This window comes from Tenebrio molitor, chromosome 1 (assembly GCF_963966145.1).
Source record: "Tenebrio molitor chromosome 1, icTenMoli1.1, whole genome shotgun sequence".
NCBI lineage: Eukaryota > Metazoa > Arthropoda > Insecta > Coleoptera > Tenebrionidae > Tenebrio > Tenebrio molitor.
Window position 1 is genome coordinate 9,010,738 of NC_091046.1, and position 25,976 is coordinate 9,036,713.

Below are 25,976 nucleotides of genomic sequence, written 5' to 3' on the forward strand. Positions count from 1 at the left end.
TTTTGATTTTGAAACAAATTGTAGATCATAAGTGTATAATGTTGCCAACTCTATTTTGGGTGTAAATTGCCGTGTTGTGGTTCTTTGATTAAAAAAAAAATCAGTATATTAGAATTTGAATGTACGGTCGATGGACAAATAAAACTGGGACACTTAAAATTTAATCTATCTAAATCAGACTATAAAATTGTCAATATATTTGTCAGTGTCTATACAATATGTCATACCAAAGTTAACCTATTTGTGATAAACTGATAAAACCGTAATTAAACGATGCAAATTTGTAAATTTTGATTTATGTGATTGTCATTTTTGTTCCAGTTTTACTTGTCCATCGACTGTACCAAAAATCGTGTAAAAATAGTAGTTTATTTAACGAGTTTGTGTGTAAATTGGGCTTTTTTGGCATGGTCAGTTTACGCACGGATGAGTTGAATATATCATTTTTTTGTTTGACGAGCCCCTTAAAGGCTCCAAATCGCTTAAAATCTTTAAAATTAGCTTGACATTTCGTTTTGACAAGTTGTGACATTTATCAAAATCCGTTCACACAGGAGAAAATTCTCAAATTCTGACAGTGTCGAACAAAAAAATTATTCTTTGATTGTTTGCGATGAAGTTAGGCTACATTTGAGAGTCTGATTTACTCATTTTATTGATTAAATTTGAAAAATTGAAGTACATACCGCCATTTTTATTATTCTTCAACGTGTAACTCCATTGCTATTTGAAACGATAAGATTTGGCCGTCTAAAATATGATAAATTGGAGAAATTACGTACTTCCCTCTGCCCGTTTTGGCAATTAGGTACCTCAATTTTCGGCGTACTCCGAAGAACGCACCCAATTATTGGAACAACAAGCGTTTGCAGCACAAGCATTAAATTATTCGCTTTCCAAATTTTACGATCTTTTAATAAACTGGTTTTTGAGTTGATCCCCGGTTTCGGCTAGTCATTCACCAAAACCGTTTAATTGTCGGTAAACATTTCGAAGGAGCCCCCATCATCGGCCGAATCCGGCCCTGCGCGCCCCCGTCCTCCTTTTCTCCGACAAAACGTCGAACGTTATTAAATTTTTTATCAGTCGCTTAATTGGAAGTTATTAAATTTAGTAAAATAGCTGTTCGGTCGTCCTCCCGAGTTTTGGTATCGTGCAGGTGAGCAGGTGGTTCTTGGTGGCCGGTGGTGCGTCGGCCCAGGTGAGGTGAGGTGACAGGTCCGGTCGCGATTCATATGTGCCCCACTAATTGAACAAAACGGCCAAGAAGTCGCAGCAGAGCCGGTCACCGCCACCGGGGCTATCTCCAGATCTGAAGAAAGAACGCGCGATACTAATTGCCGCCGGCCGCGCAGCTGAGCCCGTTAATACGTTATCATCATCATTATGCAAATGGAGGAGAACCACCCGTCCACCACGAGACTCCACAGTAGCGGCCTTCAGGCACCCTCGACGACCCGGAGGTCCGCATCGACAGCTCGCCCAAACCGGCTGATCTCCATAAGGGAATAAACCAACAATACAGATGCACGTCTTCATTTACACCGTGTGATGCGTTTCAATTCAAAAAAAAAAAAAAACGACGGAATCTCATTAAGTCCAGGCAGGAAGTTGAAATTGAATTGTGCTACACTTTCGAACAAGTTGCGGAGAATGCCGTGGAATAATAATTTTACAGATCGGTTCTGATAAACTGATACGGATATTGAAGCGAGCCGTACTTGCAGGGCCGAGTTGGTACCACCACAAGAGCGTTTCAAAACAAATCTACATTTTGAATCTGCTTAGATTCGAAACTCGATATTCCTTGGAAATGCTTTGTTTTATTCATATCCTGGCTTGAGAAGATTGGAGGCGCATTCGGGAATCATGCTTCAAAATGCTGTACCCAAAGTACCCTTCTCTTTCTTAATTATAAAGTGTTAAAAATCTTTGAACTGGTTGTCTTAATTCAAATGTAATTGTAGTTTCATGTCAAATAAAAATGACTGCTATTTTCTAGTTTCTGAAAGACAGACTCCCATATGTGACGTCACTATTACTCTTATTAAGACATCAGAATGGTTTCGTGTTTTCGTAACAACCAATTACGAAATACAAACAAGGCTGAGAGCTATTTGCACCGATTGCACTTAACGACTCATCAAAGACATAAATTTAACGGACACTAAGACTGTAACAGGTTATCTATCCGTGTCAAAAAGTACAACACGTTCTAATTGCTCTCTGAATTTTATGTTCACGCAAGTGCTCACCTGAAACAGGTGCAAATGGCCCCAACCAGTGTGACGTAAACTGTAACATGAGCCCCAAGTCCTGATTAGATGCGTTCAATTTTCTAACTTGTTTTTCTCTTCTCCTTTCATGTTTTTGAAAATGCTCCCCATTTGGACCACTCCTTGATTCGGAATGAATTGGACCTTTCAGTATGTAAGTAAGTTTTTTTGTATGTTTTTAATTGTTGGGAGAAAAACGAAATTAGAAGTTGCGGTCACACCCGTCGGAACGACGATTTTGAGACGATTACGCGTTGGTGGTGAACAAGATCGTCGTTCAATAGGCCCGAATTTACCGAGTGTCCAATTATCAATTCAAATGAGGTGGGCAGTCTTATCCCCTGGTCAATCGCATGAACATCCGCAGTTCATGACAAATTCAAGTGTCAATTCCATTGTGGACGTCGTCCCACAGAGGAAGTTGTATTTCGGTCGTGTGTGTTTTTTATCTTCGCAATTTAGAATTATGGGTGTCGTCCTCTTGGTCGTCCTTATCAGATACAAGACATATCTGCGGCAATCATGTAGCCCACATATTTCGAATTCTTGTTTGTTTTTAAATGCCTGCCGTGTTCCTGCTTTATCGTGTATTTAAATTGTCGAGGAAGTACAAATTATGTGACAAGTCGTGCTGTTACAGACGGTTCTGCACTGGGGCGCCAAACATGGTAATCCGAAGATCATCCAAATGTTTGCTGGTAAATACAAGGTCGACGTCAACGGGAAAACGGTGAGATTATGTTTTACGGTGATTAATTCAACGCGAACATGAATCAGAAAAGATTCCGTTTTTGGAATCGATGCTAATTTTTATAAATCATTTCACAAATCAGAAATTATATGAAAATTATTTTTGTGACATTATTTGGCTGACTTATGGAGAATCTTCTGCAAGACATCAAATAAAGATTAAATTAAATTATTTTCGCATTCCCAATGTCTTTATAATTACAAATTGTAAATAACATAAATTATAAGCCAAAATTATGTATAAATAATTATTAACACTGAGAGTAAATGGAAAGTGCCAAAACTTGACAAAAACAAATTTTAATTTTTAAATTAAAATTATTGAAAAATAAAGGGGCTGGCTACGGTATTTTAGAACTTGAATTTAAAGTTATATTCATTTTCTGTAAAACTATTTTTTTTAAATTAGAAATGTATATTTTTACAGAAATAACTTAATACATTTTTAAAACAGAAAAGAAAAAGGATTATTACTACAAGCAGTGAACAGGATACTAAGTGAGCACGTCATGTTAGTTGAAAACTTTAAATTATAGTCCAGTCAATGTACGCTTGAAAAGGGACAAACCAAGACAATTTTAGCCTGCGCATGAAACTTTCGCTATCAGTAAAGTTAAGTTAAGTTAAGATGACGAATGGACTAATAACACAGGTCGACTAAATTTGACTTTGAGAGTGGGGTTTTAAATCATTTATGTTAGAATGTTTTATGGCCGCTTGCGGCATGTCTAGGTACCTTGTTTTTTTTCTACCACGCAAGGATTAGAAGCAACTAGACAAAAATGAAAACGCATTAATTAACATTGCTCATATTATTTTTTTAACAGAAAGATCGTCCTTAACTAGGAACGAATCTTCTGAAAACATTTAACAATGCCTTAGCGATGCATGTTTTCTCTTTTCTTGAAATGAGCTTTTTAACACTACTTTTTCTGCTGTTTGTAACCATGTCCATTTTTAGATTTCAACAGTATTATCTGCTATCACATTTTCATTTCAATGGTTTTGCTACCTTCTTCTTATTTTTTGATATCGTGATGAAATCTTTCACCTTACTCTTCGCCGACAGCACCAAGATCATTGGGCAAAGTGAGAAAATAAAAAATCCATTTTTACACTCAGATTCTTCTAAATTCTGGAATGTTTGTAACATTTCTTCTACTGGCATTTTGTAATCAAGAATTTTATAATTGCCAAGAAAATATTTAGAAAAAGTTTTTAATGCTATCCATTTTGTTTTTCAGAAGCATTATGATTCTAACATTATCTTGTGAATCGCAGGCCCAACAAATATGATTTCTTAAGTTTCGCGTCGGATAAATTTTGGGAATGTATTACAAAAATATACCCAAGGGGCATTTTCTGACCAAGAGAAATGAATATTGATATTATGTAAGTTGTACTAAAAGTTCCTGCAAAAAAAAAAGTTGAGTTCCTTCCGAAAGAAACTTTTAAAAACTTTCAAACTACTGATGGATAACTTCAAGATCACAAAGCACACATCTTGGCTTCTGAGAAGCAAAAATAAATTGTGCTAGATCAGGACTATAAAACATCCTGGGCCTCCAAAAAGTACTTTGCCTGGTGATGTACAACGATGTCATTTTTAAAAAACGCTAAAACTACAATTTTCAAACACTTTTTCGCCGCATATTGTTATACAGGGTGTCTCAGCTAAGACTTTCGAACCTAATAACTCAGTTATTTTCCAGCGGATTTTTGTGAAATTTAAAATGCAGATATTTTAGACGGTGAAGAATAAAATCCCATTAATGCAATCACCCAAGTCTTAAAATCGTAATTTTTACATGCCTTTTTAAAATGTTGAATCAGTTAAGATTTACACAAAAAATTGATCGTCAAGAAAAAATGCTGTGGGGAAAAACTCGTCCTAGAAAGCATACTTGCCATTTAATTTTTCTTTTTTCTTGCACCAGGCAGGTGTTGATAAAAATGATAAAAATAAAAATAACTCTGTAGCTTATCAGGGGCAGTTTGTAGGCAGAATACAGAATGCAAAACCGAAACCAACAGATCAAATGAAAACATCATAACAATTTTCGAAACCGAAAAGAAATTAATACAGAAATTCCGGCATCGTTACATTAATCGTTCGCAAAATTCGCATTTTTAGTGTAGTGAAAACAAAACTACTTTCTCCTGTCTTGGAGGATTGATGGCCCTAATTAAAACGTCAGTGTCCGACCGCGAGCATACCAATCACCTGTATATTATAAATGAATGGCATTTTCCATAAATGTAAATCATTTCAGAAGATATTTAAACGCGGATAAAAGTGTTGCCTCAAATTAATTTAAATCCAAGACCACTAAAAATGTCACAAAAAATCACCGTTGCATTAATTTTTATTAAATATTCATACTCTGCATAAGTTATTGCTATTTTCAAACGATAGGCGAATGATTTACGAAAGACATTCGACTAAATGTGACAGTTTATTTATTGTAATCGTTTCGAATTTACTAATTGCGGAATCGTAGTCGTTCTTTCTGTGCGAGAGAAAATTGGTGCAGAAAAATGTGTATCTTTGTGAGCCGATCCATCTCCGTCAGATGGGTCGGCAGATAGAACGTCAACTGACAATTATAATTCGTGTAACAAAGATACATAATTGGATTCATTTTCCTAATTTATTTACAAATTGTTATATAAAGTGAATACGTTCAGAATATACACACATCTAGGTCGACATTAATTTCGATCAGTCGTTTAGCGTGTGAACGCTTATCTCGAAGGAAAATTTATTTTTTCGGAACTATGTTCGAAACGGAACAACTTTCTTGGTGCATGTATATGTATGAATCTACGACACAAATTGTGTACGAATGTAGTAACGAATTTTTGTGTTATATATAATTAGAATATTTTAGCGGAGTTAATGTAGACGAAAGCAGAAATGTTTACAACCAATTCGTCATTTTGATAAAATCCTTACACATTTACACGCACCCACAGAAATACAGTTTATCTTTGAAAAAAAAAAGCTTGAGCATATCCATTACGTTTTGGAGCCATTTAAATTAATTTTAAAATGCAACTCGACAGGCCAGTAAAATAACATTTTACTGCTTGCCAGTGCAAAGAAATAATATCTTACACAGTTTATTGTAGTGTGTTTGTAATATAGTTCAAATTTTATACACAGAAAATTTTGTCAGAGTTGACAAGCCTCTGCTTATTAATATTTAGCAAGCATTTTTCTAAGTAAGTCAATTGGGACATTTTAATATATATGCCGTTCACGATTATTTTAAACACGCAGGAGGCCGCGATATTTTTTTGTTAGATTATGACGTTTCGTTTTTAAATATTCGCATTGTTGTCAATTCCGTCATTAATTTAGTTAATAAGAATTTACCCAGAACTGCCCTACAAATATGTATGTTTCATTTCAATTACAATTTTACGATTATTGTTCCTAATGCGTTCAATTATTTAAAAAATGTAACAACTTGGGAGCAGTGTTCGGTTGAATTATAACCTAAAATAGATTTATTAAGACAAATCACAATATTGCCAACTAAAATCTCAGATTTTCATAGATAGTCCGAATTTGAAATAATCGTGAATGGTTTATAGTAGGTTCATTTTTGTAATGACGAACTAAAGTTACTAAATTTAGTAAATTTTGTCTTGTGAACACATCTTTTCACCGCGAATTTGTTCTGTCAAAACTGGTCCCAATCAAAGTATTGTGAAATTAAACTTAAATACGAAAAGGCAGTTGAACGTAACAATGAAATAATTCGGAATCGGAATCTTCAACCAAATTAACAATAATAATTGGGGATATGTCATGGATGCTAAAGTTTCCCATAAGCCTTCATTTAAAATTTTGTACATACTTCTGGGACTGAAGCCTTTGCAGCACTTAGGGAGAGTTTTATTTTAGAGTAGAATTTAGCAAAAAAAAAATCCGCCACTGCTTCTATAATTTTGTACTTTTCGTACTTGCGTTTCCATTATCTCCATGAGTAATTTCTTTTATTTTGTTGAAAGCCTTTAAAATGTGCTAGTTCGTCTGTTTGCTTATTGATGCTTTACTCCGTTTTGGAAATTCATTCATTTTGGCAGTGACCCAATGACAATAATATGAAAATTTAAATCATTGCCTAATTTTCATTTATTTTGTAAAAAAATCTAACAAAAGAAAAAGTTCCAGTTAGTTCGTCATTACAAAAATGAATGCATTATACAGGGTGCGTCTACTAAAACTTTATATCCGAATATCTTTTTTAATTATCAATTAAGGTAAACAATATTTAGCAATATTATATATCTCAATGACCTCTTGACATGTGCTTGACAAAAGTTAACGAAACCTGCAAGGATACAGAGCTATTTGAAAAATAACCGCAGTAAATTTTATTTTTTTGGCTTTTTCTCAGATTACGGAGTATAACATATTCAGCTGTGGCGTCTGTATCTCCCTGTATTGTTTTTATTACACTTTTACTGATGACTACGCAATAAATTAGTGTTAAAAAGAACTAATTTTCCAGCTGTGTTCAAAACAGAGTTTATGCGTAAAAAGTTGTTACGAATTTGTTTCACAGATTACTCATTTTTCAGCAAATAATTTAGATACGTCAATTTGACGGGGCATTGTTATCTTATTTAAAATTCTTTTATTTCTGAACTATTCGGTAAAATACAATAAAAATTCAACTACTACTAACCCCGGTATAGGTACGTCTGCATCCTAGGGATCAGTCTTCTCTGGAAAAATTTACTTTAACTATTTTAAAGTAAGTTTTCAATAAAACGAATTTAAATGTTATTAATTTTATTTTTTAAACAATGAATGATGGGGTACCCGGTACCCTCCTAATTTTTTTGTTTTTATTTATAAAAGTGGCTATTATGGAAGTGGGTGCTTCAAGCTTAAAGAGGGGGTGAAGGTGAATAAATAATTTAAGCACATCCTAAATAATAACAATTAAAATATTTGCAATAAATTCAACAATGTAACACAATTAGCACCAAAGAAAATTTAAAAAATGTACTCAAAATAATTATAACTAAATAAGATGCTCAAAATTTATTTCGACCATTAACTTCCACACATCTTTCAATTCTGGAATAAAAACTCCCTGAAGTTGCAGTTGCAGGATCATTTCATATGGATGAAATTTCAAAGATTTTAAAGTTCTAATAATCGTGCTTTGTGAGACATTCAGTGTAGCCGCTACTGCTCTTGTGCTTGTGTGTGGATTTTCAGTTACCTAATCAACAACGGCATTTTGAAAGTTAATATTTTTGGGGAGTGCATCCCTTACTCGTGGCAATTCTTTAACACTGCCAGTATCTTCAAACAGCTTTACAATTCATCTGATATTCATTTCGGAAAATTTATCATTTTCTTGACGGGCCTGAAGAATTCTTGCTGCGGCTCGATAGCACCTGTGACACTCTCCATACGTAAAAATAATATTAATTTTCTCTTGCTGTGAGAACAACATCTTGTATAAAAGATTATTTCAAAGATTTCACAAACTTTTTTACTTTGACGTTGTCAAATAATAAATTAATTATGTTTTTTTTTTTTGTAAATCAGTAAGCCGTGAAGTATTTTTTTACGTAAATACACACTGGTGAATGAAGTCTGGAAATTGTCTTTATTTAACATTAATTTATTGGTCAATAATAAGCACTAGGATGATTATTAGGCAGAAAATCTACACAGAAACATTTGATATGCATGTTAAAAGTTATAATGTTAGAAAATGCTGGAAATATTTTTTTTTCATTAATTTTTTTCTTGAATATTCCTCTTCTGTCCAGATCCTTGTTAATTTTTGTAGTGCCTATGTAAAGAGGGCAATGCAGCCTTTATTAAGACTAAATATCGTTGAGCAGTCATGTAAAATAACGAAGATATTCAAATACCGGGTGATCAAAAAGGACTGTTTAAGTTGGCAGTACAATTAAGAAAATTTTCTAATTCAGTTATTTATAACACTGCAACCGGATATGTTTTGTTGGCTTATTTGACAAATATCTGATGTAGGTATAGCATTAACAACGACAAGCCATCAACAACCGAAAGTTACTCCTGTTATACGATTTAAAATACAATTCAGTGTTACCAACTTAAACAGTCATTCTTGATCACCCCGTATAAAGTTTAAGCAGACGCACCCTGTACATTTTGATATTTTTATTTTAAAATTTGGTAAATAAACACCGTTCGCGTTGTTTTGGCATAATTGGAGGCCATGATTTATTTTTTTTTATATTGAACACACTGTTTGATTTCCGTCACTAAAGTGCCTGACCTATCAAAATGAACCTAATATGTTGCTGAATTTTCGGCCATATCTGAGAATTCTTCTATTATAAACTAGTAAAACTGACAACAATGCACTAGAGTTGACGCTATTTATAACCTCAAACTTAGAAAAGCATAACCTCCTTCAACAAACAGCTTTACCACCAAATTAAATGCAAAATTTCCATAATTTATTCCCAAACGAGAACCGTACCGACTTTCTAATACGAAATCAGTATGTACTGCTTTTAAATTAAAAAAATCAAGGTAATTCATACTACATAATAATATCTTCTGTTTTGGAAAAACAAGAATATATGTAATTCAGAAAGTGGCTCATTCTCTGTAAGTTGCTATCAGGGAAGTAAAATTGTTTTGCTATCAAGAACTTTTGTGTGCCAAAATTCTTTCAAAAACCATCATATACTCGTAATCCAATTCTTTGTCCCTTACAAAGCTAAAATGCATTCACGTTGTTTTGGCATAATGGGAGGAAATAAACGAGGTAATCTCGTTCGTACCCATTTATTTATGTCATTTGTGTAATCATTACATTTATAGAGTGTTAATGAAGTACAAAACAGACCATTTACACATAATTTTCTACAACAAAAGATAAAATCATGGAAAGAAAATGTTTTTAAAATGAAATTTTCTCAATTACGTGAATCAAGGAGGGAAAGCATTTGATGTTATGTAATAGTTATTTACACAATTAGTGGGATAAAAGCAATATTACAGGACTCGAGTGTGAAGATTGCAGATGACGAGGGCGTTAGCCCGAGTTCATCTGTAATCACACGAGTTTCCTGTAATATGCTTTAGCCCACGTGTTATGTACAAAATTTTATCTAAGACCGCCCCGAATTAAAAAAAAAGGTAAATCTTATTTATTTCCGCCAGTTTCATTACACCACTCAGTGGAATAATAATTTACTTATCCCACTGAGTGGGGTAATGAAGCTCACTTATCCCACTGAGTGGAGTAATGAAATGCGTCCGGTAATGAAGTTCCTTATTCCACTCAAATGAGTGAGATAAGTGTCATTTATCCCACGGGATTAGATAAAACTATTTGTGTCATTTTTACATAAACCAAAGAAAAACGCGAAATAGTAGTTTATTTAACGAGTTCGTGTGTAAATTGGGTTTTTTTGGCACGAGTGCCAAAAAAGGCCCAATTTACACACGAACGAGTTGAATACAAGGTTTTTTTTTCGACGAGCCCCTTAAAGGCTCCAAATCGCTTAAAATCTTTCAAAATTAGTTTGACGTTTCGTTTTAACAAGTTGTGACATTGATCAAAATCCGTTCACACAGGAGAAAATTCTCAAATTCTGACAGTGTCGAACAAAAAATATATGTAAAGTCCATTCAAAAATCAAAAAACCACCACCTGTTGCTTTAGGTTGGTAAAATTTAAAAGACACTAGGTAGATATTTTTTCATACTATGTTGGTAACTATAAATTATGACATTTATTTGATTCAAAATTAAATTCAATTGCTTTGAATTTCGTTCATATTGTTTTATTAGCAGCACGTTTCATTTAGTTATTGATTCTTATTATTTTTACTTAAACATGCCCAGAAAAACAAGACATTTAATAAACACTTAACCTCAAAATTACAATTCTCACCAAATTTTACACTAAACAGCGTTGCCGATAGTATTTATCGAGGAAAATACGACGTTGGTGGTTTTTTGATTTTTGAATGGACTTTACATCTATTATACATTCACTTTGATCAAACTGTTAATCTGATTTTTGTTTCTTTTTTCGGTTTCTTTTCCTGGGCAATTCAGAATGGGGTAAGTAAAATAATATCTAATTTATTTTACACATCAGTAGTACACGCGGTCCAAAGTCGTACAATCCAATGCAAAATTAAAAAATAATCGATGAAAAAGGGCATGTAAAATATGCTGACGGAACAAGAGAAATTTTTGTTTCTTCACTATTATTTTAGTAGTAGCCAAATAACTTAACCCTCCACCACCCGGCGGCACGGCAATTTTGCCGGAGTACATACACTATTACGGATAATAAAAATCAAGTATTATTTTAGTAGTAGCAAAATTATTGAAAGAGTATAACTTTTTTTGTTCGGAATCGAAGCTTTCCAGTCTCTTGGTAATAGACTGGAAAGCTCCCCAGTCCTTATTTTGCAATTTTTTCAGGTCGCGTTAAGATTAGCCCAGCTTTGATCGCATGACGTCGGTAACATTTACGGCCCTTTTTTTCCATTCGGCAGGATTATGAGTGTCGTGCGAGAAAATCATTTCGGTCCTTTTCGCCTGAAATGTCGGCGTTATTAAAACATTCATGCACGCCGTGGTACGCACCGGTTTGATTTTTTCGGGGGAGACATTATTTTTATTCCGGTCGCGTTCTCCGGCAAGTCCGGTAGTTCTCTTCCGTCACACTCGTACAGTCTGACATTCAGCCGCCGCCGTCTGACGGCGACTGGTGGCGACGCATGCCGGGCATTCCTCATCCACAATGCGATGTGACATCTCAGATTAACTTTAATACACAACAGATAACAGCTTGTTTATGACATTTACATTTGTATATACCTACGTAACCGACTTATTAATGCCGGCTTCGGTCGCACAACCCCCACGAACATTTTAACAAGCCGTTTAGTTCTCCGTTTTATTCGTGGAGGGCACGTTACGTTGTAAATTATAATACGCTTATTTTTATTATCCTCCTAGTAGTAAAAATGCCTTCTTTTATGTCCAGGGATACACTCCACTTCATTTGGCGGCGCAGTTCGGACACAAGAACATATTCGATTTGTTGGTAAACCACTACAGTAAGTACCGACGAGCCCGGGTCCCAATTTGCTGTGCTGTGACACACCAAAGTCGTGTCCGAGCTTGATTCGTCGAATCGCGATATGTGCCAACTCGCGTTGAACCTCGAATCTTGTGTTGCAGAGGCTGACGCAAAGATTAGGGACTACAGTGGCAGATTACCGGAGTATTATCTCAAAGCTAGGGAACAGAAAGAGAGAAAAGACATTCGCAGTGAGTATAACGGGAGTGTAAAGCATGGCAAGCTTACTTCAAACAAACCCAGCTTTCGGTTAAAAAGTAAACCGCCAACAGATAGAGCAGCATGCGCCAGCGTTCAGTACCCATCCAAGGTTCTCTTTGGTTCTTATCAACCTAATAAGTAGATGTTTGGGCAGCTTTCTGTAAAAACAACTGTAATGTGGTCATACAGCTGAAGAAGAAACCGACCTGTCCGAAACATTTTTTCTTTCTTCTTCGGTTGTATTTCTGCACGCATGACTATCATTTAGACATCTTTTTCTTTCTTTTATACTTTTGTACTGTAGGTAGTACTTTTAGTAAAGCCTCTTCCTCAGTATTATTTTTTCTGCATGTCCACCAGATATTGTAAACATCAAGACCATTTAATAAATCGACATTTAACAAAATTAATCTTCTTTTTATTGTTTCCTCTTATTCCAGAAATTAAGGGACGGAAGAAACCCTCAGGTATGGTGCTTAGTTTTATTGTTGTGTCGAGAATAACTCGATCACGTTTCAGAAAAAGATTTGGGATTTTTAAGGATAGGTTCTCTCAACGTTCGAGTGAAGAAAACCACGGAAGCGTTTAGTAATTTCTTGGGGGTGGGCAGTGGATCGGTGAACGCCCTCGAAACGACGACGGAAAAGGTACACAAAGGTTGGGGTTCGGCTGATAATGTCAATCAAGTGAGACAAAATTGTTGTTTGGTGGTTTTGTGTTGCTTATGAAAATTGTCGGCAGGAGAATATCAGCCCGGGACCTAAGGGAGGTTTCGTGAAGAAAAAGTCGAAGAGGCCGTACTCGTCGGGACTGAATAGTACTCCCGGTACGCCGAAACAGTTGGCGAGGAATTTGAACGCGGCTTTTCCGGCAAACGAGTCAGACTCAGATTCGGCCGCCGGATTCGACTCTCAATGGAAGAATTAACTCACATACTCAGCAGCACAAGCATCACAGATTGCGGTGGATGGACTTACGCTTAAATTATTGTTAATACTCTACTTTTTATACTATTATATTTTCTTTGTACCTACTAACGTCTTTAAAAAAGATGTTTCGCATTTGATGTTTGTTATTGATATGCTTTTGACATATACTATTTTGTTCCAAATTTTCTAATAAAAGTATGAAGCTCGAAAGGTCTTTTAAAAAGGAAGTCAAGAAGTCGAGATTCTATTTATTTTGATTTAATTAAAAATGATATGAACTATGTCATTGTGAAGTGAATACTTTAAAGTAAAATAATCTGATGTGCTCCGTGTCAAATTTTATTCATGAAATGAAACAAGTTATATTACTTAATGAATGAAATAATTCTTACTTTATTAAAATACAGGGTCGTTATAAATGATTGTCCCATCGAGGTAGGCGTTGGTGACGTAGTTGAATATGCCGCAAGCCTCATAACATGAGTGAGATAGTATGATCGATAGGTGGCGCTACCGGCGGTAGTGGAAATCTGTCTACTATAATTAAAATAATGTAAGAAGTCCCGATATCAAATTTGACACTGGCGCTAATATTTCTGCAAGTACACTTATAACAAAAATTTTAATTTTATAGTAAACTGATATAGGTTTTCTTCTACAAACGGAATGTCTATATTAAACATACGAATTTTTAAAGTTTCTTACCTTTTCGATGTCCTGCAAAAATGAAAATTTACAGTTTGAATTAGTTTGAATTGCTTAAATGAATGACAACGTCTTAAACGTAGATTCATTGTTTTGAATGTAAATACTTTCAAAATTTTTGCTCATTACCATAGAAACATTCATTAGTTCGCATTTTTGTCGCAGGACTTCTTACATTATTTTTACTATAGTTTGTCTAGCGTTGCGAGGCTGCGGCACATCCAAAACTGTGATGGGACAATCATTTATAATGATCATGTACGATATTGCGGCCATAAACAGTTTTCAAAAAAAAATCATCGACAATTCAACGTATTATTGACTTTTTTTTAATTGAACATAATCAAGCTGGATTACTTTTTGTTCAACGTCCAGTCTGAAAATGACATTTTTTGTTCGACGTTGTCAGAATTTGAGAATCTTCTCCTGTGTGAACGGATTTTGATAAATGTTACAACTTGTCAAAACGAAATGTCAAGCTCATTTTAAAGATTTTAAGCGATTTGGAGCCTTTAAGGAGCTCGTCGAACAAAAAAATGTTGTATTCAACTCGTTCTTGTGAAAAAAAGCCCAATTTACACATGAACTCGTGAAATAAACTACCTACTATTATTCGTAATCATTATTTTAACCTGCATGAGGTTGGAAAGTACGTCATTGCTGCATGAAAAGGGTTCCTCATGGTCGGAAAATGACCACTTGAATCTCTTAGTCGGAAAGGGACATTTCTGACAATTCTCGGAAATGTCAAATGTCGGTACAACGTATATGTACAAGACGTGAATTATGATTATTTTGAGATTCTAAATGGGATATGTTATTGTCAGACGACTAGAGAAACACACATTCAAATTTCCTACCAAATACGTAATAGCAATATGTCTATTTTGTTCAATTTGCCAAACATAACCTCAAATTCAAAAACTACGTTGATCGCCAAAAAACTGGAGCACCCAGAAGGGATGATCATACGAAATTGAAATTTTGGTGGTATATACAGTATGTTATTGAAATGCGTTAAGAAAATGTAAACGGTGATAGAACTCAAGTCCAAATTACTTTTCTATTTACCATTTTTTCGAAGAATCTTTCTAAACCCAGATAAAATTTTAATTAGTTTAACCGTAAATTCTAGTAGCCGCCAATGTCTCCGCGCGTACATTAAAAACGAAAGAAGATAAAAACTGAGATAGTCAAGCAAAAACCAATTCTTTATTCGTAGTAAGTGAGAGTGACATTGAAGTTACTCACCACACTTGATCAAGGGCACTAACCTTTAAATGAAATGTTCGAAATGACGCCCTCCGACCTCCGTTATAGATGCATGCTTGTACCCTTCAAGCCATAGAAGGTTGAGTTCTCACCAACATGTCTGAATTTTGTCCAATTGACTCGGCAGCATTATTCACACGAACAGTTAATTCCTCGACGGTGTTAAGTGGAGTCTCATACACAATCTGTTTTAAATGATTAAATGGCTCCATAAAAAAAGTCACAAGGGTTTAAGTCCGGTGAACGAGCTGGCCTGCTGGCCATAAAATTGGTCCATCACGACCATCGATTTTCTAAATTAATTTTTAACATCCCGTGCACTGTGAACGGGCGCTCCGTCATGATTGTAAGTACCACATTATCCCTCCGAACTTGTAACGGCACGTCATCCAAAAGGTCACTGAGCACATTTTGTAAAAAATTTAAATATTCAAGACATATGGCACGATCAAACGATCCCCAATTATTCCTGCCCACACGTTAATTGAAAATCTTTTTTGGAAACCACGTTCTCGGATTTGGTGTGGATTTTCTTCTGCCAGATGCTTAAAAAATTGGGTTCAAAATGCAATTCAACGTGGTAGACCTTCTGGTTTGAAGTGTTGGCCACGTTGAAGATGATGAGGATGCACCTAATCCCTGTTGGTGCAGCGTTCTCCAAATTGTAAAGCTGGAAACGCCCATTCGTAATGCAACTCCTCGGCAACTAATTATCGGTTCTTCCTCGACAGCTTGTAGAATTTCGGGCTCCAAATTCAAGACACGGCGAGATCTTGAACGGCCTCGATCTCGGTTGGCAGGACTAAAAGTACCATAATCCCTTAAATGCTGGACAGCATTCACAACGGTACGTGCACAGGGAACTTGGCGACGGGAAAATCTTTCCATCTGCAAACGCCTGACTGCATCAGCATTTGATAAAGTTTCCCCGTAGATGAGCACCATGTCTGTTAAACTCCGGATTAGTGTACTTCACCATTTTTAACGATAATTACGGGAAATTCACTTTCTAATAAATTATAAGCACGGTCACATGCAGGGGAAGGACACGTGTTCTAGATGGCAATGGCATGGTCCAACGAAGGCTCAGAAAGACGTAGAAGTAGTGGTCGGCTGAAAATTACGAATGAACGTCAAGAAAGGCGTTTTCGGCGGCTGGCTTCAGTTAACCCGGTTGAAACAACTCAGTCGGTGGGGCTTGGAAAGACAGGTGTCTATGCGAACAGTTTATCGCAGAATCCGTTCGTATCTAAGCATCATACCCACCAATTAATTGTTCCAGTGGTGTAGGCTCAGAGAGCATTGGGTCGATGAATGGAACCAAATCATCTCTAGTGATGACTGATGAATCCCGGTTTTGCCCATGGCAACCTAATAGACGGTTGCGTGTCAGAAGACCTAGAGGACAAAGGCTAAATTGACAATTCAAGGAAGTCTGAATGCGGCCCGGTACATCAACGAAGTTTTGGAGCCAGTTTTGTTGCCGTACCTTCAAAGGCATCACAACAATGTTTTTCACCAAGACAACGCTAGGCCACACATTGCAAGAGTAACAACACAAAGAGTTTTTAATGACAATAACTTCAATGGCCATGGCCATACTATGCAAGGTCTCCAGAATGATCGGCAGAAGAATCGAAGATGCAATCGTTTGAGAGGAGATACCATGGCATTATTGATTCTTTAACATCTTACCATGCTCACTCTACTTCCTCCTACTGAACTGAAACCTCGTAAAAGACAAGTATTGGCATTACAAATGTCGGATGTTCCGCCGAACACTTTCTTTCGTGGAAGTAGGTATTTTAATAAAGGGCTCTCTTTAATTAAATATTTTATTGGCACGAATTACACGTGATACATAGCCCTGAGCGAAACAGCTAGGTACGATTTCATATAAATATTCAAAAAAAGGTACTCTTGTTTATCAATAAATAAATTAAAGTAGTAAATTGAAATAAAAACGGTGCGTGTCGGAACTCAACGGTACTCTATGTATACATTCTGAGATGATGAAAATAAAATGCACCATTAAACGATAGAGGTGAGTTATTAAGGCACTAATAAGTGCAACACTGGTTGTGAATTGAACAAGTAGTACTATGATTATTGCTACTGTGATTAATCGATGATGTTATTAGTCGGTTTGATATCTCGCAAATGTTTGCCTTGTGTTATTGCAATTCATGTCATCATGGAGCAGCGATGAGGTGTGATGTCGAAACAAAAAAAAATTATGTAGGCGATGAAACATTGTCCTCAGTACTATCTTTAAGCTTAACTTCTAAAAATGTGACAACTATTAAGTCTTAACACAAGACAGACTGCACATCCGCCGTCCACTTCCCACAGTAGGATATAAGTTTTAACAATCACCCTGCATGTTAGTGGAACAATGAATATAGAAGTGTAAATAATGGAAAGCAGAGGGCGGAACGCGCGTGGGGGAACTGTCTACGTATACACATCAACAACCATGCAATTTGGAAAATACAGTGTAAACAAATTCAGTCTACTCTTTACATATCAGTCGAAAACAGGACAAACCTAGTTCTGCGCACTAGGCCATATTTTGCTTCTTTTTATTTCATATAGCAATAAACTGTGAACAATTGGAAAATCACATTAAAATGTGCCGATAGAAAAATAATATAATCAATCATATTTTCTAGTCTATAGTGGTAAGTGGTTACTAGTTTACAAAGTTATTTACACACAAGCAATAAATTAAACAAAAATAAGGTGGGACTAATGAACACAAACTTGGGAGAACAACTGCAAATCTACTTAAGTACGCCTCTGGTATTAGTAGTGTTGAATTTGGATCAATGAAAATGTTTAGTTTTTTCAGTTTTTTTTTTCAACTAAGAAATATCTTAACTTAAAGATATAATACAAATGTGGAAGAAACGAAATCTAATATTCGGTTACATCATCATCACTACCGTCTCCTGTGAGAAGGGTTCCTCGATGCGACAGCAAACTCGACGAACTACAATTACGTAACCTGCGTAAAAAACAACTGATTTCAGTAAAAAAAACAATCTGCCAATTTACTCCAATTAAACCGAAACCACCTAAAACGTACATTTCGAAAGTGTGTATGTTGGGTTGCATAACCGAAGCAAGTGTTACGTCGTTAGTCATGCCTCTATCTACCGATCAAATTAACTGGAGGGTGTCACGGGAGGTGGTTAGCAAATCTCAAATGATACTCACACATTCATTTTCATCATATATCGCCATTTCTTCTCCACCATCTTCTTTTTCCATACTAAAGTAAAGAAAGCACAAGACAGATAGAGAATTAAAACCTCATCCCAGTTGGTTAAATGAGATTTGAAAGCATTATAATCGAAATCTACTGACGTCTTCGCAAATACAAACCTCGTGTGAAGATGTTGCAGCTGAACTTGGAAATTGTCCACTTGCTCTTGAAGCTCGTCGTTGCTCCTCTGCAGCTTCCTTATGTTATTTGATGCAGTGTCCAGCTCATCTTCAGCCACTGCCAGATCTCTTTTCAACTCCTCTACCCTATTCCTCAATTTTTTAACTTCTGATTCGTATTGTTCTGCTCTCCTGACTGCATGCGCCAATTCTGTCATTTTATCTTGGACCATCTTTTTCAACTTGTTCTGTGAATGTCTCAACTCTGATATTTCCTACAAGAATGGAACAATTGTTTAGTTTCTTGTTGGAACAGGGTTCACAAATGTTACTTTATTTTTATCAGAAAGCTCTTGCTGGAGATGTCTCACTTCAGCATCTGAATTGGACAGGGGTCTTCCTTTCCTCTCCATTCTTTCTTGCATGTCTCTCAGTTCAGCTCTTAATTTCTTATTATCTCTTTCCAATGCCAACTTTTCAGTTTCCAAACGCTCTCTCTTTCCCCACTCTGCTGCATTCTCTGCTTGCAGTCTCTCCAACTGAAATTACATTCGTATATGTTGCTAAAAACATTTCTTAAAATCACCTCAGCTCTAAGATCGTTAAGTCTTTTATCCATGCCTTCTCTAGAATTTGCCTCATCTTGCAAGTCAGCTCTGATCAGTCGAATTTCCTCCTGATGTTGATCCTGGAGGGACAACAACTCCCTTGCTGCCTCCTGTCTAGCTTCTCTTAACTCATCACACTTGTCCTTCACTTCTTGTAATTCAACTGTCAATTTATCGATAAGGCGATGAAGCTGAGTTTTCTCTCTGAAATTCCAATCATAAAAAAAAAATATTTATTTTTTATCAAACTTACTCTCTCTCCACTTGCAAGGTTTTAGTAGCTTCTTCTAACCTCAGTTGCAGCATAGACAACTTCTGAATCACATATTCTTCGTCATAATCTTCTCTATGGGAATTACTTTTACTATCACCAGACTTTTGTACACCATTTAGCATCTCAGGACTCTCACTTTTGTCATCCAAAGCCTCCTTCAATTCTTTCACGTACCTAGGAACTGCCCCTTGTAAAATATAATCTTCTATACATCCATCTCTGTCCAATTCTTGCAGCGCAGTACTATCACATTCTAGTTGGTGGCTTGCCCCATTTTCCCTTTCGTGGATCGGTGAGCCATTACTCTGACTAAACACAAAGTCCTTGAGGGGGTCTTCTCCCAGAGCTTCAAATATCTGACTGTCAAACTGCCCAGCATGTTTCAACAGCAAAATGTGGATCTTCTCCATCTCTTTTTTTAGCTGATCATTTTGTATCTCGAGCTCCTCCTTCTCGCGTTTGTAGGTGGCACTGTCTTTACTGGTGACGTCCAGTTTCGTACGCAACTGTTTACATTCTTCCCTAGCTTTGTTCCGTTCGTTCCTCACTTTGCTCCACTTCTCTCGCCAATTCGCGGTGCAGTCGGACCACCAGCGCATGGTTTTTTCCATCTGAGCCGCACGGCCCCTCGCCTCTTCCAGCTCTCGTTGTCGTAGCGCCTGCAACGTTTCCAAAAACTCAATTTCTTCGACATCACTCTGACGCGTGTATTGCAACATTGTGCGATCTCGTCTGTTTGTATAATACGTAATTATGTTGTAATCTGAAAAGCTGTTTACCTCATTCGCTTCCCACTCAGTTATATCAGCAATTCTGGAAGATGTAATTGAGGCTGTGTCGTGATCTCGGGCATGATGACGCCTTGACGAAGTTCCGCTAGTAGTACTTTGAGACATCTTGAGACACTTATATCACATATTTTATTAGTAGTTATTATTTTAGAACGCTGTTGCGGTTTTAAAGGTCAAATTATGCATGTACGCGTTTTAAACTGTAAAAACATTTTTACTATTGCTCGAGTGACAACTGACAGTTGATTTAACCTCACTCCACGGACCAGTAATGCCAACGGTAACGGTATTTTCTGGGGAGAAAAATAACTGTTCGGGCAGGACCGGCTTCTACACTTTTACCTCTCAAAATCCCCAAAATTTAACCCCAACAACTCATTATAATATGGACCTATTCTAAAACCTAAACTACTAAAGTACTCTAAGAATATGACAAAACATACAATTGTTTGTTCATTAAATATTTGGAAAAGAAAACTACACAAAAAGATTTTTCAAATATTAATGACATAAGTGACAGGCATATGCAGGACGTCGTTAAAATAATCTTCTTCTATTTTTTTTAATGTGGAAAAGTATTGTTAATTATTATACTGTGACACTTTCATCCTAGAAATGTTTGGAATCTGTTTGTTGTCTAGTTTTACAGTTTCCTCTTTTAATCAGTTTGTTTCAAAAGGATGTTAATGACAAAAGCTTTTGGAGTTTCTGTTGCACGCTTGGACTCTTTCGCACTGGTGGTCGCATTAACTGCTCATAAATACCATAAAAATGACTACATACTACAAAGCGCACTTAGCTGCACTCCTGGACATTTTTTACAGCACGCACCTTCAGCAGATGTTAAGAATGTCCGTTTCGTTTTGTTTGTTTTTGAGCGACTTTTATTTTCCATTGCGAGTTATAATCAAATAAAGAAGCAATTTCTCGCTACTCGAATGGTTTATTGGCACGAGCGACACCAGCCTTTAACAGTCTCGTTAACTATTTTTACGTTCTTGTGCTGCATCAAAGCGCATGCAACTGCCATCGGTAATTTATAAACCTTATTCCCCTTCCTAGACGAAAATAGCAACTACAGGTAAGTCGGACGGTGTTCGGGAATGGAGAAATCTGCTGGTTAATGTCGAGCGGAGTCGTCCAGAAGGCTTCTAATGACGAAACAAAAAATAACGCAATTAAAATTGAAAGGTGTTCAATTATTGGACGTTTTTACGATCGTGATAGTAACCAGAAGCCGGACCAGGTGCCCGCGCTATGTCGAACGAATTCTTACACAACACAAATTTCATACCGTTGAAAGGCAGTTGGTACACGTTTACTCCAAGAAGGAATAAAAATGGGCGAGCGCTCAAACGCATATTAATAATAATTATTATTGGCGTTATTGCTACTACCTGAACAAGTTGAGCTATTTATTGTAATGGGGGCGCTGTTGTTGGTTGTTCTTCGTGTTGTGAAACTGCGGTGGTCGGTCGGAATAGAATATAAGCATGACAAGCTTACTGCAAATGAACTCAGATTTCGATTAAAAGGGGATCCGCTCATAAATACGTATAGTCGCAGGTGCCGAAACACCACCCATCAAAGACACTTGTTGACCTTTATCAATCCCTCAAGTAAATGAAAAGATACTTTTAATTTGTTATGTGTAAGAAAAAGGGATAAAGTTTTTTCGAAATATGTTGTAGTTATTTACGTGACAAGTCCGGAAAGTTAGATTTTACTGGATGAGTAAGCAAATACCAGGACGAGTCGTAGACGAGTCCTGGTAACTTACGAGGCCAGTAAAAGCACTTTCCGGACGTGGTGCGTACCTACATTTTTTTTGCAATCGTGAATTTTTCACTTTTATCTAAAAAGAATGTATCATTTTAAAACTGCGGTGGCTTTGAAGTAATAATATTGCCCGTGTGTTACCTTAGCAACCAGTCAACAAACATTTTTCAATTTGTAAAAACTACGTTCGTGTTTGCAATTTTTCGTGAATTTCGGATTGAAAATGAGTGATGATAGTAATTTTGACTGGGAAATTTGCTACCTTCTGTGTCGCGGGAAAGGTATGAAAAAGTTTTCCGCGAATTTGAAGCATGGTGTAACAGGAAAAAAGTGAAACAAATAGCTGAAGAAGTACCTAGTGCTAATGTACATCGGAGGGTGGAAGTCTACATCAGTGGCGGAGGGATACATAGAAAATTCCATTCAGAATAATATTAACATCGCGAAAAAAATACAGAACCAGTAAGAGAATACTACTACGTCCGGGAGCGGGAAACTCGTTCACCTAGAAGAAGCGACTCACGTAATTAATGTTGAAAATAATGTAATACCTAAATGTTCATAATCTAAAACTCCAAGTTCAATTGCTTGTTCTACAGGACTAGTCCGGCAAAAACACACCCAGCGGACTAGTCCGGTAAAATGGAACTTTCCAGGTGGAAAATTATTAAAGTAAAGTGTTCATTACAGTACGATTGCAAAAAAAAAATAGTTTTACGACAGATATCACCATCATCACGCTATATTCTGGTCGACAAGGAAATACTTCATTCAAGAGTTGTCCTATAGAATAAATATTAAGTAAAGCGCAAGTAAAAATACTGAAAAACTCTTATACGTTTATACAATTTTTAAAAATGTTTGCTTATTTTCAATAGTTCCTTTTTCCCAGATTGTAGATACGGTTTGTGAAAACACTAGAGATTTTTATTACTCTACTATCCGTTAATTAATACACGTACTTTGAAGAAAAGTAATGATCCAGAAGCTGAGAAACGTTTTGTTAACAGAATGGAGTTGAACAGTACCTCTTTAAACCAATTACCAAAAATATACACCTCAAGATTTGGCTTCTAAATACAATTCCTAGCGAGAGAATCATATCCTCTACAAAAATATGCTGTGAATAACTATTTTTGTCGTTAATGGTACCACCCGAACCATCATCTCTTTTAATGGACGCGATGTCATCGGCTGTTTGTTCTTCGTCTCGTGGTACTCCGGTAATCGGTACTCGAATGGAATTTCCGTTTTCTATCGGACACCTACGACGCACATCACAGTCAAACAATGTTTGTCATATGGGTAACATGTGTTTTTATGCCACTTGCCACTGGAGAGGTGTCTTAAATTTATCTGTTAAACGCAGCTGTTCCAAAACAAAAAAATCAGATACCCTGCACGGTGGTGGATTGTCTTGCCACTAAATAATTTAAATGTTATAATTTCGGTACCACCTCGAAGTCGAATTCGTTATCTGTGTAACTGGAGTCAAAGTCGAGACAGCAATTCACTTCTGAAGGGATTAGCTACCTGTTCTGAGAGCTTTCTTGTAAACTTCCGGCTGCACCATTCGAGTGGGTTCCTTGCCCTTAAAGAGTTAAACATTAATACATCCACGCAGATGGGTTTTAATGAGCATCCGCTTCCGTGTCGGAAAAAATGGTTGCCAAAAATGAAAGATGAAGAGTCCCAGCAGCGGCGGAAATTTCCACCGGGAGAGTTGCGTAAAAGTCGATAAATCAGCTCAGGTGAAGGCGACCGATTTATAGCACGTGCTTGGTCTGTTTCCACGATTTTTTATAAACGGAACAGGGCCACGTGTCGAAATACAGGAAGGGATCCACAAGTTCCCCTTTCCGTAACATCCTTTCTCCTCCTACACGTTATTGGCAGTACTGGCATTCATATGTTCAAAAAAAGAGGAAGTGTAACAGCTTTGTATATTGAAGTTTCCCTCTGACATAGATTTATATTACAAATATACAAGATTTCGGGTCAAGTTGTGATTTAAGACCAATCAAGCTTAGACCATTGCACGAATTGGAGCTTTCGTCGCGACTGATTGTACTATCATCCCGCTTGTTTACTTAATTTTTTGTAATGTTGTTTGTTATTTCGTTTCTGTTTGTTTTTCGTGGCGTAAAATAACATTTTATTGCCGTAAAGTAATGACAATAGTTGAATGATCTCCTGCTTTGGAAGGTTAAGCATGTGTGAATTTCTCTAAAAAGTGGTGAACGACATCTGTGGCACCCAATTAGGCAACGGGTTTTAGCACCACTGCGGTTTACCAATATGTGGAATGTGGGAGATGTTGTACAAACGAATGGGTGCAGGTTGGAAAATACGTTGAAAAAACGCACACAATGTTCTGTTAGGGGAAGAAATTTTCTTGGTGAATGGTGAATATCAGGATATGTGGAAACAACAATAATGAAATTTTTAGACTGGCATGTTTCCGACGCTTATGTCAGGCGGTGGCAGTGTTTATAAGCTGTGTTAGTTCGTTGATTTATTGCTCTTCTCTTTAAAAAATAGATTATGCTTTTAACACTCTCGCATATATTTTTATTTTTATTACTTTCATTGTTTGCAATATCTCTTTATTGATATTTTATGTGCTAATTGCAAAAATGGTATATGTATTTCATTACAATTTGCATAGATTTATTCCATTTTTTTCTACTTCGTGTTTATTTTTGAGGGAGTTTAGTCTTCATTAAGTTATCGCTTTCTATTGTTATAAAATGTAATAAAAACTCTAAAAAATAAAATTTCATTCAGTACCGATAATTTTTTTACTTTCTGGTTTGATTCTTTATCTCTTAAACTATTCTTTAACTATTTTTTTTTCAAGCATCTAGTTCTGTCAGCGGATTTGCATTGTTAGGTAGTTTTTAATGATCTTTCATTTTATATTTCTGGAATTTGTCATCAGCGTCGGTATTTTTCTTTCTGTTTGTGTTCAATTCTTTAGTTCAAGTTCATAAAACATTTCTAATTATTTCTCTGTGATAGTTTTATCACGTAGGACTTTACGATTACCTAATTTTTTTAATTTAAAGTACTTAATAATGGGGAGTATACTTGAAAATATTGGATGTACCTACATTTAAATTTCACGTCAGTTTGCAAATTAAAAACACAACAACGCAAAAAGTGAGGTTAGATTTAAACAGCTGATTCGGATCTCTGTAATCCGTGGTACGTTCACAATCGACTCTTCAACGCCAACTTTGAGAAGAAATTTAAGTGAACACCCGATACTAATATTCTAAATTTATTTTTTCCTTCATGTTTTTTCTTCACCGAACAAATTACAATACTTACAATGTTTACAATATACTCGATTAACTATTTTTTATTTTTGTCTATTTATATTTTGTTTATTTCTTATATTTTTTAATTTCTTTGCAGTCCAATCTAAAGTACAAACTCTTACAAATAATTCATCCCCTGAAAATCTTCTTTTTGGGTTTTTAGTTTATATCTGCAAAACTAAAAGAAATAGCAGTAAGGAAAAAATCTTTTTCACGTTTTGCGTTTTGAAAAAAAAATTGAATTACCTCGAGTTTTTCAAAAATGAAGTCCTTGACTGGTAAATGCCATTTTGCTTGATTTTTTCCAAGCGATAAAATTTCTAAGGGCGTTCTACTTTTCTTATGCAAAAGCATAGTAACGAGACTCAGCACATCATTTTATTTCTTAATCTAAACAAATACATTTACGAAATTATTTTTACTTTATTTTAGCATTTATTGGGAATTTTAAATTCAAAAATATTTACAAAAAGGTTTATTTTTAATCAACCTGAGTTGCAACAACACTAAAATGTTTCTCAACATATTTTAGTTTATTTAATTC

The 25,976-nt window shown here is 35.9% G+C and overlaps 2 protein-coding genes across 9 annotated transcripts; one reads left to right on the forward strand and one right to left on the reverse strand.

Moving 5' to 3' along the window:
* Positions 1-742: 742 nt before the first annotated feature.
* Positions 743-13,503, forward strand: LOC138122082 (ankyrin repeat domain-containing protein SOWAHA-like). Of its 3 annotated transcripts, XM_069036399.1 has the most exons (8): positions 753-2,430; positions 2,917-3,006; positions 11,125-11,130; positions 12,068-12,140; positions 12,265-12,354; positions 12,805-12,831; positions 12,884-13,050; positions 13,106-13,503. In XM_069036399.1, exons 1-8 carry the CDS (start codon positions 2,410-2,412, stop codon positions 13,289-13,291), a joined length of 660 nt encoding a protein of 219 aa, XP_068892500.1. In that variant the 5' UTR covers positions 753-2,409; the 3' UTR covers positions 13,292-13,503. The 3 variants fall into 3 exon arrangements, with proteins under 3 accessions (XP_068892414.1, XP_068892500.1, XP_068892353.1); XM_069036313.1 differs by lacking the exon at positions 11,125-11,130 and having other exon boundaries at positions 743-2,430; positions 12,890-13,050; XM_069036252.1 differs by lacking the exon at positions 11,125-11,130 and having other exon boundaries at positions 754-2,430.
* A 3,588-nt stretch (positions 13,504-17,091) lies between these two features.
* LOC138127759 (coiled-coil domain-containing protein 102A) lies at positions 17,092-20,608 on the reverse strand. 6 transcript variants are annotated; one of them, XM_069043844.1, is made up of 7 exons: positions 20,319-20,608; positions 19,519-20,198; positions 19,244-19,469; positions 18,990-19,196; positions 18,658-18,932; positions 18,490-18,544; positions 17,092-17,872 (listed from the first exon to the last, which is right to left on the reverse strand). In XM_069043844.1, exons 1-7 carry the CDS (start codon positions 20,433-20,435, stop codon positions 17,858-17,860), a joined length of 1,575 nt encoding a protein of 524 aa, XP_068899945.1. In that variant the 5' UTR covers positions 20,436-20,608; the 3' UTR covers positions 17,092-17,857. The 6 variants fall into 6 exon arrangements, with proteins under 6 accessions (XP_068899945.1, XP_068899954.1, XP_068899930.1 ...); XM_069043853.1 differs by having other exon boundaries at positions 17,092-18,277; positions 20,319-20,607; XM_069043829.1 differs by lacking the exon at positions 18,490-18,544 and having other exon boundaries at positions 17,092-18,277.
* Positions 20,609-25,976: the final 5,368 nt, after the last annotated feature.

What these genes read in the sequence shown, in the direction of transcription:
- LOC138122082 (XM_069036399.1), top strand. Translation starts at nt 2,410, where the DNA reads ATGAATTGGACCTTTCAGTAT. An exon ending in TTTGTTGGTAAACCACTACA is followed by an intron (nt 12,141 to 12,264) that starts GTAAGTACCGAC and finishes CTTGTGTTGCAG; the next exon opens with AGGCTGACGCAAAGATTAGG. An exon ending in CGGCTGATAATGTCAATCAA is followed by an intron (nt 13,051 to 13,105) that starts GTGAGACAAAAT and finishes AATTGTCGGCAG; the next exon opens with GAGAATATCAGCCCGGGACC.
- LOC138127759 (XM_069043814.1), bottom strand. Translation starts at nt 20,435, where the DNA reads ATGTCTCAAAGTACTACTAGCGGAACTTCGTCAAGGCGTCATCATGCC. An exon ending in CTGAGTGGGAAGCGAATGAG is followed by an intron (nt 20,199 to 20,318) that starts GTAAACAGCTTT and finishes GAAACGTTGCAG; the next exon opens with GCGCTACGACAACGAGAGCT. An exon ending in TTAACGATCTTAGAGCTGAG is followed by an intron (nt 19,197 to 19,243) that starts GTGATTTTAAGA and finishes ATGTAATTTCAG; the next exon opens with TTGGAGAGACTGCAAGCAGA.